Raw genomic sequence first — 16,759 nt, 5'->3', positions numbered from 1 at the left:
TAGACTACCTGGGATTCGGATATGAGCTGCATCTCCAATAATGTGCTCTTTTCATGCAAGAACCTTCATTTTAACGTCTTTCCATGTGTGAATCTGATTAGGGCCAATTCTGAGACCACAGACATGCACGAAGCCTGAGCAAGTCAATTCGGCGTCACTACAAACGAGAGATGGATACGATTGGATTCCATGTTGACTGTTTTGAGTTGTTAAATGGTCCACGCCTCCAAACCAGCGCCGGTCCGGAGGGGGTCGAGTGGTGCGACCACTCTGGGCCCTCAAAATTTAGGTAACATTTGGTTGGAGGGCAAGGTTGGATGGGATAGGATCATCCCTGTTTTTTAGGACGGGATGAACCAGTTTTCTGTTTGGTTAGATGGATGGGATGAACCAGTTTTCTGTTTGGTTGGTGGGATTAGAGTGGATAGGATGAGCCAGTTTTCTGTTTGGTTGGTGGGATTAGAGTGGATAGGATGAGCCAGTTTTCTATTTTGTTAGTGGGATTAGAGTGGATATGATGATCTATTTATATTTATATGAATTCCATAATCATTTGAATGAATTTGTGCATATTTGAATTTGTTTAATTTAAATTAAATTAAAAAGAAAATATCATATGAAATCATAAAAATACATATAAATGAAGCATTACAATGAAACTTACTTTTTTACCAAATAACCTAGGGTTGGAAATATTTTTATAAATTAATACATCACATAAGAAGAATATTATTGAATTTTTCCAGATTTTTGGGAATTTATTTGAGGTATTAAAAATTGTTAGAAGTTATAAAAGTAGGTTTTTTGAAGAATTTTAATTAAATATTGACTTATGCTTTTTGGATCAAACCAATTAAAACGGATTGCTAGTGAGCTCTAGTTTGCGCATAAAAATATTTAAAAATTTTGACCACTTTTATACTTCTAAATAAAATCCAAAGTTAAATTAAAAATGTGAACACACGTACATGCCTCTCTTGCTAGCGAGCAGGAACCGGACGAAATCATCCGGGTTTTTTTTCCGGATCGGCTCATCCAGGATATCAACGAATATTCGGATAACCATGTCCACCTGATCCATGAAACCAAATGCTCGGCAAGCAAAAAAGTTGGACGGGGCGATCCCATCCACCCCTGGTACCGTGAACCAAACACATCCTTAAAGACTCAATATATATATATATATATGTATATTGTGTATATCGGTCTAAAAATAAACTGAAAAAATTAGATCTGAACGATTTATATTTAATGATAGGATCTCATTTTTAATTTCGTCCTGAACTACCAAAATATCAGGACCGGACCTGCTCCAAACTACTAGGTTCAGATTGGAAACTTTTATATGCTGCCGCTGCAGCAACTGAATTGCACCTATATGCATGTTTGATTCTTTAGTCAGATTAGGAATTCGTATTTTACACGCACAGACATAACATCACTTAATTCGTGTCATGCACAAGCCTAGTGCGTGTCATCACTTAAGCTTTAGTCATACTAGGCGGATCGGCGCGCTACGCTGCGCCAGCTCGAGATCTATGTAAAGAATATAATATATACATTCTAAAGCTTAAGTTTTTGTTCTCGATATACTGTTTCACACCAGAGCAAGATCCTGGACAATGAGGATTTGTACAGAAATGCAAGATCTGCTTATTTGGAGAAAATTGTTCCTGGTGCAAATACGTATAGTATTTTGATCTATACAATATATGCAGTCTACGGTGGTATTTTTTATGTAAGCGGGATAGGAATGACCTTGCTGCGACAAAGCTTTGTATCGGTTAACACGTCTTCTTTTAGCACGATTTTCAGTAGCAACGTATGGAGATACTATAGGACAAAAATGATCTCCTACACCAAACAGAAAATATTCTTTAATCATTATTTTTTTTATAAATGTTTAAATAAAAATTTGATGAGATATAGATCTAACTTCCTGCATCCTGATGTCTTTTTTGATGTTCTATATACATCCATGGTGTGTTTCCTAAAAAAAAAAGAAACATATGGTCAATCTTTTTTTTTACAGTGAGGAACTTTTTTTTCCTAAAGATATATTTATATTATATTAATCACTATTAATGAAAGGAGGGCCCAATGTAACATGATTTACCTTCTTCTGGTGTAGATGTCGTTGTATTTGTTGTAGCAATATTACCTTGGTTACTGGTTGAACCTGTATACGTATTGTACGAACAAATAGCAAGATATATTAATTATTATTAGTGAAGACTGTCTGTGCATCATGAAGTTTTTTTTAAAAAAAAAACAGATGAAAAAGGTCTACCTTGTTCTGGTATAGGTGGCCATGTATTTATCGTTGTAATGTTAATTTGGTTGTTGATTAATATAATATATAAATAATGTTAAATGAAGTTAGCACGGTATCTACTTTAAACGAAGTTAAGATGGCATCTACTTTTTTTTCCCTCCTCTTTTTGGAATAGGAATTTTTTCAGAGAAGATAAAGTGCCATTGTCGTACCTAAAGGATAAATGAATGGTATGTCTGAATTTGGTGACAAAGAACAATTCCGGCGACGTCGTGCTCTTCGAGTTCGATCAACATATGACATTTTTTTTTTTGCAACTAATAGATGTAATAAACAGAGATTTCTATTTTATATAACAGCAAGGAAAACATATGAAAACAGGGAGAAAAAGTGTAATATAATGCTTAAAATATATGTATTTACTTATGGTATGTTTGCACCTAAGTAATTGATGCAAGAAAGACAATTTTGCATTTTATATAGTAGAAAATAAAACATGGAAAATGACAAATGGAAAAATAAATTAATTTCCAAGTAACTAATAGATGCAAATACATTTGTAACTAACTAATGGATGCAACAAAAACATAGATTTGCATTTCATATAGCAGCGAATGAAACATAGAAGAGGACTAAAGGAAAAATAAACTAATTTGCAATTAGCTAATAGATGTAACAAACACAGATAATTTATAATAGATGACCCATTAGCACTGTTTACCTTAATATTTAGCAATATATATGGATAATCTTTTGGTTAATCAAGGTGTATATATTGAGATGAACTAATCAGTGGCACTGTCAAGCTTAAAGCCTAGCAATACATTTTTTTTCTTTATTTGTTCCCCTTATTTTGACTCAGAAGGGGAAATGTAAATTTATCTATCATACTATTTTAGACACATATTAAATAATGTTATCAATGAAAGATATTCACTCAGAGAGGTAATTCTGTCCATTGTATTCAGAAGAACAATTCTACCATTGCACTGTGGATTCTAAGTAATTTACAACTAAAAGTAATTTGCAATTATCTAATAGATGCAACAAACGAAGATATAAATGGGATATATATTTATTTAGAACAATGCTATGTATTTTATATAAGTTTTGAACAATATCATATAAATGTAATAAGAATCAGGTATGTTCTATTGCAATATCACATGTGACTCTACAATTAATACTTTCAAATGTCATCAAGCCAAATTGTCGACTATTAAGCGCCCTTATGTGAATCCTCAGTGTGTTCTTTTACTAAAATAAAACTGATGGCACTTTTCACCAGAGAAATATGATTTCCACAACGATATTAATAATTAAGCAACTGTCATCTTGTATATGTGTATAAATAGTTCAATCCAACAATAAAAAAATAAACCCAAATCTAATTAGAGATCACATTATATGCAAGCAAATGTGTAAGTAGGGCTTCTAAAACTCAAAAGCTAAAAACTATTATACGGGCTTAATTGCAGCATGGTTCAAATCTTGAATTCATGAGATATGCATCACAACACTGATGAATAACTTGCAACAAAAAATATGTTTGATTCAAGGCAAACTATCAGGCTATTTTCAATAAAAGGTATTTTATCAGAGAGCTAATCGTGATCATTATACTGTTAAAACTGTTCCTAGAATAATGGCAATGTCTTGATAGATTAAAAACATTAATTCAGGGCAAACCATCAGGCTATTTTCAATCAAAGTATTTTCTCAGAGAGCCAATTGTGATCATTATACTGTCAAAGCTGTTCCTAGTTTTAAACAGAATTTAGATGCTACGGTCTTCAAAATCATGGTAATAGATGTCTTGATAGATTGAGGACATTGATTCAGTGCAAACCATCCGGCAGAGATTTTATTTTGCAGAACACCTCTAGTACTAAAAATGCACAGATGAAGTTGGCGTGAGGAAAATGGAAGCTGACCTTTTATGCTTCTTCAGGCTTTTTTCTTTGCAGCTAGCTATGGAGGCTGTACTTTATGGAGGCTACGCAGGAAAAGTCTCCAGAGCTCTTTATACTTCTTCCAGCTGCTTCGCTTGATAGCGCCTACGCAGCAGTAGCTTCCAGGCCAAGTCGACGAAGGAGTTCCGTCGGGGTGCTGTTGCTTGGCGCAGGCGTGCAGCTGCTCTCGGCGCCGGCGTGCAGCTGCTCGGCGCCGGCGTACAGGAGCTCCCTCCGGGTCGACGAACACCGGCGTCAACTCCGGAGCTCCCCGAAGTTCTTCTGCTCGCGTTGCTTCCGCTGGCGTGCAGCTGCTCGGCTTCCGGATCGATGAATGGCTTCTCCCCGGCGTCCAGTTGTGCGGCTTGATGCCGTCTACACGGGGAAAACTCGCAGATCAGAGTTGGTCCGGTGGGGTGAGGGGATGGAGAAGAAGAGTGTGGAAGCTCAGGCTCTTCTGCCTTTTTTTTTTTATTATTATTATCTATCCTGCTTTGGAATCATCGGTGAGGAAAATATTTGCCTGGCAACGTCGGTGCGGCGTCGATGCGGGAACACGTGCTGGCGATCCACGCAGTTGTTTCCATCCGACGGTTTTCTACGTAACGTACAACGATGAACAGTTAAGAACAGGAAATCGATCGCTGAGAAGCCAAGGATTCTTGGCCTGGTAATATATGTTATAGATTAGATGTCGTTAACAAGTCGTTGAGCCCTCTCATCTTGACCGCAGTGCGTGTCACCGATGATACAACCCTGTCGCCTTTCTAGTGACAAGGACGGATGGTGCTTGCAGAGTCCTTCCTCTGCTTTGTTTGTACGTCGACGGAGCCGGGCCCAATCGGAACAGCGTCAGATTTGCAGATACAATATTTAATCTGAGTACAGTCGTCCTCCATTAAACTATCGCCGCGCACTGCATCTGATCTGATTGTGCTGCAATGCTTTATGCTCTTGATTGTCCCTGGTAGGTCCACGGGGCTCAGATTTCTTTACTCGCACGCATCGACGTGGATCGATCTGGCTAGAGTTGGGACTTTGGACCGTATTTTTTACCTGTCCAAGTATAGTATGATAAGGTCCGGTTCAAACACGATCTGGTACGAGTATAGATGGATTGGGCTGGTCTGGCACGATTAACAGGTCGGGTCGGGTCTTGATATGAGGCACGACCGGCGGCCCGATCCAGCATGAAATATGGGATGTGCTTGAGCTGGTCTGATACGAAAATAGTCCGATGCACAATGGTGATCATATGTGTGCAGATATGGTGATCATATGTGTGCAAATATGGTGGTCCAACCCCTGTCACCTCAATGTTCAAACCCACATGTGTGTGGATATGGTCTAACCCTTATCAAAATAATGACATTGAAAGAATCAGTTGATAAATTCGTAATGGTTTACAGGTACAGCAGCATTTATATTAGTCAAAGATATAATACTCCACTCCACTATCCTCGAGTCCAGTGGTTATACCATCCAACAGCTGGCAAATAGACATGAGCTCAACAGCGACCAAAAAATCTTATGTGTTCAAAACGGTACCGGACCCGAGCCAACCTGGCCCGATAAGACCTGTCGTGCCTTTGGGCCGGGCTTAGACCTAGCTAGAGGTGACTCGGGCTAGCCCGACCCGACACGAACAACACCTCGAGCCGTCCTAGCACGGTCCGAATAGCCTGAGACCCAAAGAGACCGGGTCGGGCCACCCGGCCCAAGTCCTAGCTCTAGATCTAGCTACCTATCCGGAGTATCTTATAGGAACCCCTAAACAGATATTGGAAGTTCAGGACATGCCTAGTAAAATGTAGCCGTTCTTATACTATGCTTGATCCATACAGGTTACCAGGTGGCCGTTGAAGACTTACAGTTATATTTGCCGTAGTCTGCAAATGACATGTGGGCATCCTATATATCGATGAGCTGCTGCGCTGGTAAGAGTCTTCTTGTCTGCGCTCTCGTGCAATTTTGAGAGGTTTTTCGTATGCAGAGGGCCATGAAGCAGTCGCTGCCAGCAAACTGAACGTGAAAATGGAAAGCGATTAGCATCCAAAAGTTAAAGATCTAGACAGAGCAACAAGAATTGCAATGTCAAAGCAGAGAACAACTGATATATGGTCAGCAAGCTAGGTAGCGACCGGAGCCAGGTAGATTTGATGATGATCTGCGTCCGTTCCAACCAAATAACAGCAGAAGGAACAGTACGACCGGTTCAGAGATGGGCACCACACTGACCAATGATCCAGACTCGATAAGCTAAAACCCCACCTCAATTCATCCAAGGTATGGAGTCGCAGGCTCGCAAGGTGGCAAGTCGCAATGATTTGTTTCGATCGTTCGGCATTAAACGCGCGAGATATGGCGACGGATCGCTCGCTTCTTGCATGCCAACCGGCGTCAAATGTCCCGGTCGCACGAGCCCGGGAGGCCCCCAGCCCTTCTCGATGCGACGCAGTGCGGTGCACCCGTCCGCGTCCGCGATGCGTCCGGCGTCCCCACCCGCGGATGGCCGGGGCGGGATCCAATTAAAACGCGCGCCCAGCCCAGCCGGATCCCAGCGACGATGGGGCGAGGGAGCTTGCGCGGCGACGCCGACGTGCACGGCCATGACGGCATTGATGAATGTCCCGGGCCTGAGCTGTGCACGAGGTGGGCCGGCGCGCGCGGGGCCCCAGCCCCGCCGACTGCCTGCACGTGTCCGCGCCACCATCTGGAGGTGTGCCCGCGCACTGACGCGGGGCCACCAGGGCCAGGGCGGGCACCCTGGTACTGGTTTGGCCACACTTGGTGGAACGTCAGCTCGCGCGCGCTCGGCCCAACAAACCCGGATAAATACTTGATTTGTTGGCAGGTCTCTGCACGGGCACACTTTGGATATAGAAGAGGTAGAAGAAAATAATACAAGGAAGAATAAAAGAAGAGGAGGAAAAGATGAGAGAAGAACAGATTGAGACTTCTAATTCTTAGCTCTTGGTCCATTGCTGCGTATACATGACACCCTCCCAACTCCAAAATGTAGCCGCTGCGTGCTCCACATTACTATGTTAACACTTGTTACATCTAGTTTTCAAGAGAACAAACAAGATATATTTCACATGTATGTCATGATCAAATTTTCATATATACAGTGATATCATCGGTGATAACATAATTGTGTTATTAAATAACGATAATATCCATTACAGAAGTACCCGGAGGTCTTAAACAAAACACTAAGATAACTTCTAGCGGCAGCAGGTCTTTCATCCATCCACAGCCGTTGTTCGGGGGAGTGCCATCCTAAAATATGGCCTTCAGGTCGACCTCTTTCTTCACCTAAAACTCGGCTCTATCATCCGGGAGGTCTTCGAAATCTTCGCCTTCTGAGCAACAATGAGGGTTTGAGAGAAGGCATACTCAGCAAGTGTGAGTACATAGAGTACTCAGCAAGTGTGAGAAAAATATAACATACAGGCTTAAGACAAGGAAAGGCTTGTCTCGGGTTAACTGCAACTATGCTAGTCTAAACTAGGACTCAAAAAATATAGCAACATATTTACTAGGTGTGATGACTTCAACAATAAAAGGGACAACTCATCGGATTCCATCCAACTACCAGACTCACCAGATATCTCATATCCGGCTATCAATTCATCAGGGTTCCACCACTCGACTACCCAAAATTAACCATCCAACATTCCCACTAATTATGAAGAAGTCCAAGCCCGGTCTTAACCGTGAGCACGGCTGATCAATCAGTTTTATACTCTGCAGAGTTTGCACATTATACCCACGAGTTATAATTCCCGTTTTGCTTTACACTTCCGGGGTGTAGAGCCGGGGTATCACTACAAGACCTTTACAAAGCGTCTCTAAATCTATATGCACACACTAAGATTTCACCATTAACAAGGATTCCATCCACTGCAGAGGCCCATCTTGTACCACTTAACCGTCCACTGGTGCGTACAGAATATGAAGGACAACTAATTATTTGGCTAGGACGTACCCATATAAGTCTCGTGGTTGTGCTGTTATGCCGAGTAACAAACTTCACAAACCGGTTCTTAGGATCCCACACAGGAACAATCACAACCCTGCTGTGCAGCACCACCTCAAACTAACCATCCAGTTGGGATCCCTATACCATGTTACTACAAGATTACCATACATAATTTCTTGTTGCATAAACATTAGTGTAGATTAACCTTTATCCCACCCATAATAGTACTAACATATCTACCCTTCATTTCCAATGACTCATTAATGGCAACAAGAATAATCAAACAAAATCTAGTAAAACTCTAACCATGGAATTCCAATTTAGACAAGCATGCAAGAAGGATAAACAATTATCACAAAAGTCTTAAAAGAGGTGCAAGATGCTAAGAACACTTGCCTTCAATCGCTGGTTGTTCAAAATCCTCGAACGTCTGGTCCTACAAGTTCACACACTGCTCGTCTCCTATAGCCATCGCGCACACCGAAAACAAACAATACAAACACAAACATCTAAGAACAGTACACAAAATAGTAGAAAAACACACTAAAAACATTACTAACAGATAGTACTCGCTGCTACGATCGCGGGAGCGCAAGAATCGCCTAAATCGGAGCTTGTATGAAAAAGTTGTGATAGTTTTAATCTACATAGGCTTTCCTGAAAAAGAACAAGGGCTGAATTGTAAAAACAGAAAGTTTCAGGGACCTATATGTAAAATTTAGCGACCTATTTGTAATTATATACAAGTTCAGGTGGCTAAAAGTAAAAATATAGTGCTACTAGGGGTATATTTGTGAAAACAGAAAAGTTTGAGGGCCTAAATGTAAAATTACCTAATTACAGAGAATAAGGGAATTATTTTTTTATTAAAAATCCTAATTATTGCGTCAGCAGGCTAATTGGGCTCGGGTGTGCTGACGTGGCCTGACACGTCAGCAAGGATGCTAAGGTGGCTGGCTGAGGTGGGCGCTGACTGGGCACTGATGCTAACTGGGCAAAGTATTTAAATCTGAGGTGCACGATCTAGATCGGATCTTCTACGATTTAAAACGCGAGGGGGTATCGGGTACTTCTAATCCTGACCGCACACGCTACATCGGACGACCGACGACCAAAGGGGGAAAACGGGCTGCCGACGGCGGCGAGAACACGGCGGCGCTGCCTCGAACTTCGCCGAAAAACAGCGAAAATCTCGTCGCCGGGCACGATCCGCGATGACGAGCAGCCGGGGAGGAAGAGGGGAGAACATCGAACTCATTTTGGTGCATACCTTCAGCGGCGGAGCGTGGGAAGGAGGTCGACGATGGTGATGGCGACAGAGGCGCTCGGGTTGTCGACAGGGAGTGGCTCCGGTGGCCGGAAGGCGGCGGGAAAGGGTCGGCGAGCTTCCTCTCGAGCTGGCGGTGCTAGCGGTCCGGTCTGCGAGGGCGGAGCGCGGCACCAGAGCGGCGGCGGCACGAGCTCAGGCAAGCGACAATGCGCTGAGTGGCGGCGGCTAGGGTTGCGGTGCAGATAGGAAACAGAGGGGGTGCACACGTATCTATATAGGGGGAACGGATAGCTCGCGCTGGAGTCAGATTCGGTTGGATTCTACGGCGTTTCGGTTGGGATTTGGATTTGGACGACGGCGCACGCGCAAGCTCAAAATAGACTCGGCTGAAGCGACGGGGTAAGGACGATGGCACTGACAGGTGGGCCGACGAGACAGCGTCACAACACTAGGGCAATGCCGAAGCTCCGACTCACGCTTTGCCACCTCTCATCTCACTGCTAGATTCTCTGGGCAGCTCCAGCGTTAGAAGAACCAGGGTGCCACGACGATCCGTGAAGAGAATCAGAACAAGTTGCTTTCGCAGCCTTCTCCCGCAATCTATTGCTCTGGATTGAGACTTCTAATTCTTAGCTCTGGATCCATTGCTGCGTATACATGACACCCTCCCAACTCCAAAATATAGCCGCTGCGTGCCCCTACCATGTACTGCGCATCAACACTAGAGCAATGCCGAAGCTCTGACTCACGCTTTGCCGCCTCTCATCTCACTGCTAGATTCTCAGGGCCGCCTTCTCCCGCAATCTACCCATCCAAGTAAAAAATCCAACGTGCCCACTCCACTCCGCCGGTCAGCCACCTGCGCCTTGCACCATACACTCCCTCGGCATGGCAACCCCTATATGAACGCCCCCTTCCATGTTGCCACACCACCACCAACTCAAACAGCAGCGACGCCGGGACCGGGAGCTTCCGCAGCAAGCCGGGCGACGGAAGAAAAGGCGGGCAAGCCGAACCGCACCGTACGTGAAGCAAAGCAAATGGCACTGGGATTCCGCCGACCGTTCACAGCGCTCACCGTCCCCAAGGCTTCCTTCTTACTCCGCCGCACGCGCCACAAGAAGCTCTCCTACTCCCGCGTCCGCTCCGCCAGCCTCCTCGGCCGCTTCCACCCGGTCGTCTCGGGCCTGCACGACTCCGGCAATGCACTCATCGGCTGGACCGAGGAGCCGGCGCAAGCCACCCCGGCGTGGATCGGTGACGGCGTGGGACGCCTGGGCCGGCTCCTGGCGGGATTGACCGACCTGCTCCACCACCCGCAGGCGCAGGACCCGCTCCAGCGGCGGGGCAAGGCGGCGCCGTGGACCGAGCGACTGCTGGACGACCTCCTCCTCCTCGCCGACGCGCACGGTTGCTTCCGTGAGGCGCTCCTGGAGCTGAAGCAGCTCCTCGCCGAGGCGCACGCCGCGCTTCGCCGCCGTGACGTCACCCGCCTCGCCGCCGCGCTCCGTGCCAGGCGCCGCTCGGACCGCAACCTCTCCCGCCTCGCCTCCACGTTGCGCTACCTCTCTCACCGTTCGTCGTCCATCGCAGCAACGTCCGACTCCGGCGAGGCGGCATTAGCCGAGGCCGTCGCGGCCGCCACGCGCGCGGCGGCGACCGCATCCGCCGCCATCTTCGCCCGGCTCGCTTCCGCCTCGTCGGCCTCGCGCGAAATGGCGTTCCCAATGGCAGTCTCTCCGGCGAAGGTCACTGCCGTGCCGGTGTGGTGGGTGTCCGACCTCCTTCGGTGGCGACGGCGGACGGTGGCCGTCGCTGCCAGCGAATCCGGACCCGGTGCGAAAGACGTGCCTTTGAAAGAGTGCTGCGACGAGGAGGAGGAGGAGAGGCAGGCAGTCATGGAACGGCTGCGGAGGCTGGAGGAAAGCGTGGTGGCGGCGGAGAACGGCTGCGAGCAGGTGTACCGCGCGCTCGTGAACGCGAGGGTGTCGCTGCTCAACGTGCTGACGCCGTGCTTTTGATCCTGTGGTCTTTTTGGAAGAAAAATGACTTCAAGATTAGCATTTAGGACATAAATTTTCAGTAGAGGGATGCTTAGCAATTCCGTTCTGGTAGATTGTGTACATGATGTGTAGCAAGCGTTCCGAAATGGAAAGAAATTGTAATTAGGCGAAGTTTTCAGTAAAATCCTGCTCTTAATTGCCACTGTCCATTCAAAAGTTTACCGAAACTTGTTTGATGAATGGAATATGCCACTCTATGCCTCTGTTTAGAACAAAACATATTTTGTATCCGACAGGCTGCTCTGTTTCCAAAAGAAGCTCTTGTGAAATTCATATACTGTAAACTTGGTTATGAAGGACATGAAAATGAGTTAACAATGCGCAATTTCACTGCTTTGTTTGCAGTCTGGGAGTAGCAACTACTTTCAGTGTTGGACATATTCGAATAGAGATTAGAATGTACTCTGACCTTAGTTGTTGATGTATATGTGAACGTTCTTCTTCTTGTTGTTGCTGTATCGACGCGGCTGAAGTTTAGGCAGTTAGTTGCTGGTCTATATGTGAAATTAAAGGAAGCTGTATCTGGATGACAGGTGATTCTGATTTCCAGTTCCAGTTCCAGCTATACGCATCCATGCAGGGTTCGCGCTGAACTGAAGAGTGCCGTTAAGATGAGCATGTGCACCCTCTTCTTTTAATCACATGCGTTTTTATTCGCGAAATGAATCTTTGTTAAATTGTGTAGGTCGTTTGGTCGGTTCGGCAACACATGGAATTTGGTCAAGGAATCTTTGTTATCGTTTAGACCTTGATTAAAGGCTGGAGCATGCACTTAAGGTTATCAAATAGATGAACAAGATTTAGTGCTGCAGTATCCTGTGATTAGTAAAATCGGTGCAAGGTTTCTATATCCAATACCATTGGTACAGTATTTGCCTGTCTGCTCTCGCAAGTTATTGTGCGCCCCTAACTTCATAGAGGATCAGAGTCTGAGAGAAAAGGGTGTCTACTAAGGCACAGTACTGCTTAGGCATGGTGTGGAAACAGTTATTTGGTTGAAAAAAAAAGTGCCAGCAGACTGACAGCAGGAGAGAGTGAGCTCAGGCGTGGACAATTCAAATAGGCGTGAGCTTAGATGCTCGATTTTGGACGTCTGAGCATGATGCGTTGCTTGAGTCAGGATGTTACTCATAATAGCAATCAAACACCATAAAGCAGCACTCAGGGCAACAACTGAACAGCCCCATCGTCATTCGTCTCTGCACTGAGGACAAGAGTGTTAGCAGAATATGCAGTGACTTGATTTACAACCACGTATCAGAGATAGATTCAGAAGTTCCGGCAAGCATGGGAGAATCGCCTATCGTTTGTGATCACAAGGACCTTGGTAAGGTGATGGCCTGATAGGACTTGCGTCGTGTTCGAGTTCCAGTCCAACTGAATGTTGGCAAAGATTTACGTACCTGAAGGCGAAAGCAGCTCGGGAGCAAGATTGTTAAGCAAGAAAAGCTGCACTTTTAAGACGGGTCTTCATTCCCTTTCCAATCGTACTGGTACAATGTGCATGCCATTAGTACGCTCACAATCACAATCAGTGTGTGCAACTTATAATAGATCTAGCTAAAAGGTTGCAATCGAGGGCAGATTCAGCATCTGAATTCTGACTAATATCGGCTTTAATTTGTACTGCAAGTCTGAAACAAATGGCTCATCGGTGGCTGGTTAGTATCAGTACATTGTCAGTTAGCAAGTGTCGCGCATTGTTTGCATGATTAGCTCAGTACTCGAAACTAAATGGACATGTTAACAAATCGATTGTTTTGCAGAAAAGTCGACATACTAAAAGGGAAAAGGAAAGGAGAATTGTTCGTGCTCTCTCTCTCTCTCTCTCTCTCTCTCTTACGGCATGGTGATTAGGAGCCCAGTACTATCTATCACGGCCTCACGGGGCGGATCGAAACTTTTTGCACGTTTTCGCGTTCGTCCGGAGATGTGACTGACTGACACATGACAATGACATGACCATTTGATTTGGACAAAAACACGGTGGTGCTCTCAATCATACCGCACTCACAAACGTACTGACATTGCAAAGCTCTTCCCTGCTTCCCGTCCTTCTGCGACATCTTACTTTCCCATCCGTGCTACTTAGGACTTTTTCAGTGGTGCCATTCAGGATTTTAGATAAGCATAAAAACCAACATTTGTTGGAAGTATAGTTCATCAATTCTTAACCGTTTTTTCTTTTCTGGAGATTGAGAGACTTTGAATTTTATTTTTTTATTTTTTTTGTGAAACTCCTGCTTGACCTCCTTCACAAAACAAAAACCTGGTTACCTGGCTGAATAATGAACATTGAACGAAATGTCAAGTACAAGAAAGCGAACCTAAACACGTATTCGGCCTCCTTTACCCGTTGCAGTACAAGGTCATATGACAATGGGCCGAAGAGGTTGCGAGCACTACAACGAAGGGAAGGGAAACCATGAGAGACACAAGAAGCGAGGCCCGACAAGACGGTAGTACTTGCACAGCACAGCACGGTACGCAGTACGCACTACCGGAATTTTTTATTTTTAAAATCTGGATTTTGCAACTATATGATTCCGTTTTAAAAATTTACAAATCTATATTACTATCACCAGAAGGTGTTAGTGATCTTAGATTGGATAAGTAGGCTATAATGATATCTATGATAAATATTACCTACTATCGCCCTTTCAAAGTGACCACAAAGGTATCTTCCTCACGCGAATTCATTGGAAAAGCTATAACTAGTTAGAAGGATGATAACTTTTTCTATATAAAGGGTGAGCGACCTTCCACCATCTGCAACAACTATTTTGATTCTCACGAGCGCCAAAGAAAGAGCGAGAGAGAAGAGGAGAGAGGGTATATGGGAGGGGAAGAGTGGCAAAGTCTTGCTAGATTTCTTTCTGCGGTTGAGGTAATAATTCAAATCTTGATTTTTTTTACAAACCAGTTAGTATAGGTATCATATCTAGTTTGTGACATAGATTAGCTATCAGATCTAGTTTTGGACATATGTTAGACATTAGATATAAGATTTAGTGATATTTTAGGAGTGTTAGCATATCTAATTTAGGGATAGTTATGTTGGTATTAGATCTAGCAGATATAGCTAATGACCATCTAGAATTGTTTGACTCACACGTGGATGTCAAACACCATTCCAACATAACCACTATTAAGACGAATGAACTCTCCGTACTCTGACCATGGGTTTCAAAGAGCTATTGAGGTTGGACGAGCGTTGGTTTTCCATTTTTGCAATACATTTCCTTTTCGTGCTTTTGTTGTTACTGAAGTCTCGTACTTATATTAGATTTTGGTTTCAAGTTGTGCAGGGCTAGGCTTCTCCTACTCTGTAGACTTGTTGAGGCAGACATACGGCTCGTGCGAATAGAGTCTGCGCAGCGGTTCACTTTTGACCAGACCTCACTCGCAGTGCTTATGGATCAGAGAGGTTGAAATCAAACTAAGTATGAAAACAGGGCGGATCGAGACCGGGTGCAACAAGAATGCATTTGATCCGAAACTTGAATCAGGAAACCTGCCCCGCCCTAGAAACCCTTAACGAGTTAAAAATCGCCCCGACCCCGAACCCAGCGGGAACCCCGTGGGCGGGAGCACAGCCTCGGGCGCAGGCGGCGGTCGTTGTGGCGGGCGCGAGCGATGGTGGGAGAGGAGCGGGTGACAACAGGCGTAGAGGGCGGCGGGAGCGGCATGGACGATGACAAGCATGAACGGCGGCTGGCATGATCAGCGGCAGGAGCAGATGGTGGCAGGAGCTGTGGCGGGGACAGACAGGGGTGGCAAAGCGGTGCAGGCGGACGACGGTAGCAACGCGAGCAGCAACGGGTGGCGCGGGAGCGGCACTGGCGCAGTTCAGGCTCCCGTAGGCACCCAAGGGCAAATACTTGCCCCCTCCCACCCCCAATCCGAACTCGGCTCGAGCCCTCGACCTGCGACCCCCGCGGGACAAACTTTGCCCCTGGGCTTGTCCTCGCGGGGTGTTAAACACATGGGGACCTGATTTGACTCGCCCCGTTGCCAACTATGAACCAAACGATAGTACAACATTAGAATAGAGGAAGCACACCAGAGACAGGTGGCACGTCAGAAGCGGCAACATGAATGACAATGGTGATAATAGGTACATAAGCGGTAGGCTGATGAAAGGCGGAGGAGGAACGTTGCCTCTAAGAAGATATTTTAAAGAGACATGAGGCCAAACTTCTGAACTTCGCCTCCAACATTTTATAAAGAGGACCGAACTAACACGTGATAAAAGGGGAAAATATTCCCACTCTACGCAATAGAATCCATTTTCTATCCTTGACATTATAATATTTATAACATTATACCGCGAACTATGTATTAATAGTAGACGTTTAACTTTGCGAATAAAAATAACGGTTTCTACTTTACTCTTCATACAACTTAAATTTGATTACTCCATAGTCAATTAAAAAAGATTCACAATAATTTAAAAAATCAGAATTTTCTATTTCATAGCTACTCCTAATTTTATTATAATATATAAGCTACCTAGGACGGCGATATGAGTATAGATTTATAATTATTGAAAACGGACACATATATTCGCAGTCCGCACGTCCGGCCGTCTGAATCTGACCTACGCTCCCCACCTGTCCACACGGCCACTGTTCGTTCTGTCTCAATAGCTGCCGTGGCGATGGCGTAACCCAACCTCTAACCCGGCCTGCGGCCGGTAATTTTGGAGCGGCACGGCGGCGATGCGCTCGTAATGCCGTCGGGCGCGCACGAAATCGGGCGGAAACGCCGCTGGGGGCCGCGGAAACGTGTCCAACCGAGCGAGCGCACCCACCGAGCACGCGATGGTCGAAAAGGTGACCGCCCGTTCCCAGCGAATCCCGCGTGGGTGAGCACCTGGAGCTGCAACCTTTTCCGCTTTCCGGAATGGCACCTGCCCCTCGTGCGGCAGATTGGAACGTGCTGCCATGAAGTCGCATCTCTAACTGATCCTTCATCATATCCTTTATCCTATTTTTTAGTCAAGACATCCGTTTTTCTCTTTTTTTACACAAAATAATCATCATATTATTCTATATAACTTGCAGTATGCAAAGAAATAGAGAACGAACTATTCTAAACATAAAAAAAAATAATAAGAATCAGCCAAACCCAAGAGATAAAAAAAATAACGAAAAAAAAAACAAACCATTTACAAAACTACAATAAAAAAAGTTAGACCATAGGTAGTAGCAT

General features: G+C 45.0%; 1 protein-coding gene and 1 long non-coding RNA gene across 4 annotated transcripts; one reads left to right on the top strand and one right to left on the bottom strand.

The window, feature by feature from the left end:
* Nucleotides 1-1,620: 1,620 nt before the first annotated feature.
* Nucleotides 1,621-4,898, bottom strand: LOC133916976 (uncharacterized). Of its 3 annotated transcripts, none has more exons than XR_009909557.1 (4): nt 2,291-4,898; nt 2,117-2,179; nt 1,937-1,990; nt 1,621-1,854 (listed from the first exon to the last, which is right to left on the bottom strand). It is a non-coding gene; the product is annotated as an uncharacterized LOC133916976 (long non-coding RNA). The 3 variants fall into 3 exon arrangements; XR_009909558.1 differs by having other exon boundaries at nt 4,210-4,881; XR_009909556.1 differs by lacking the exon at nt 2,291-4,898 and having other exon boundaries at nt 2,117-2,280.
* Nucleotides 4,899-10,384: 5,486 nt separating this feature from the next.
* LOC133914895 (uncharacterized) lies at nt 10,385-11,503 on the top strand. The gene has a single exon (XM_062357868.1). The coding sequence runs from the start codon at nt 10,385-10,387 to the stop codon at nt 11,501-11,503; it is 1,119 nt and encodes a 372-aa protein (XP_062213852.1).
* The last annotated feature ends 5,256 nt before the right edge of the window (nt 11,504-16,759 follow it).

The sequence above is a fragment of the Phragmites australis genome, chromosome 4 (assembly GCF_958298935.1).
Source record: "Phragmites australis chromosome 4, lpPhrAust1.1, whole genome shotgun sequence".
In the NCBI taxonomy this organism is placed as follows: domain Eukaryota; kingdom Viridiplantae; phylum Streptophyta; class Magnoliopsida; order Poales; family Poaceae; genus Phragmites; species Phragmites australis.
The sequence above is the reverse complement of the archived record's forward strand: the minus strand, read 5'-3'. Positions and strand labels throughout refer to the sequence as shown.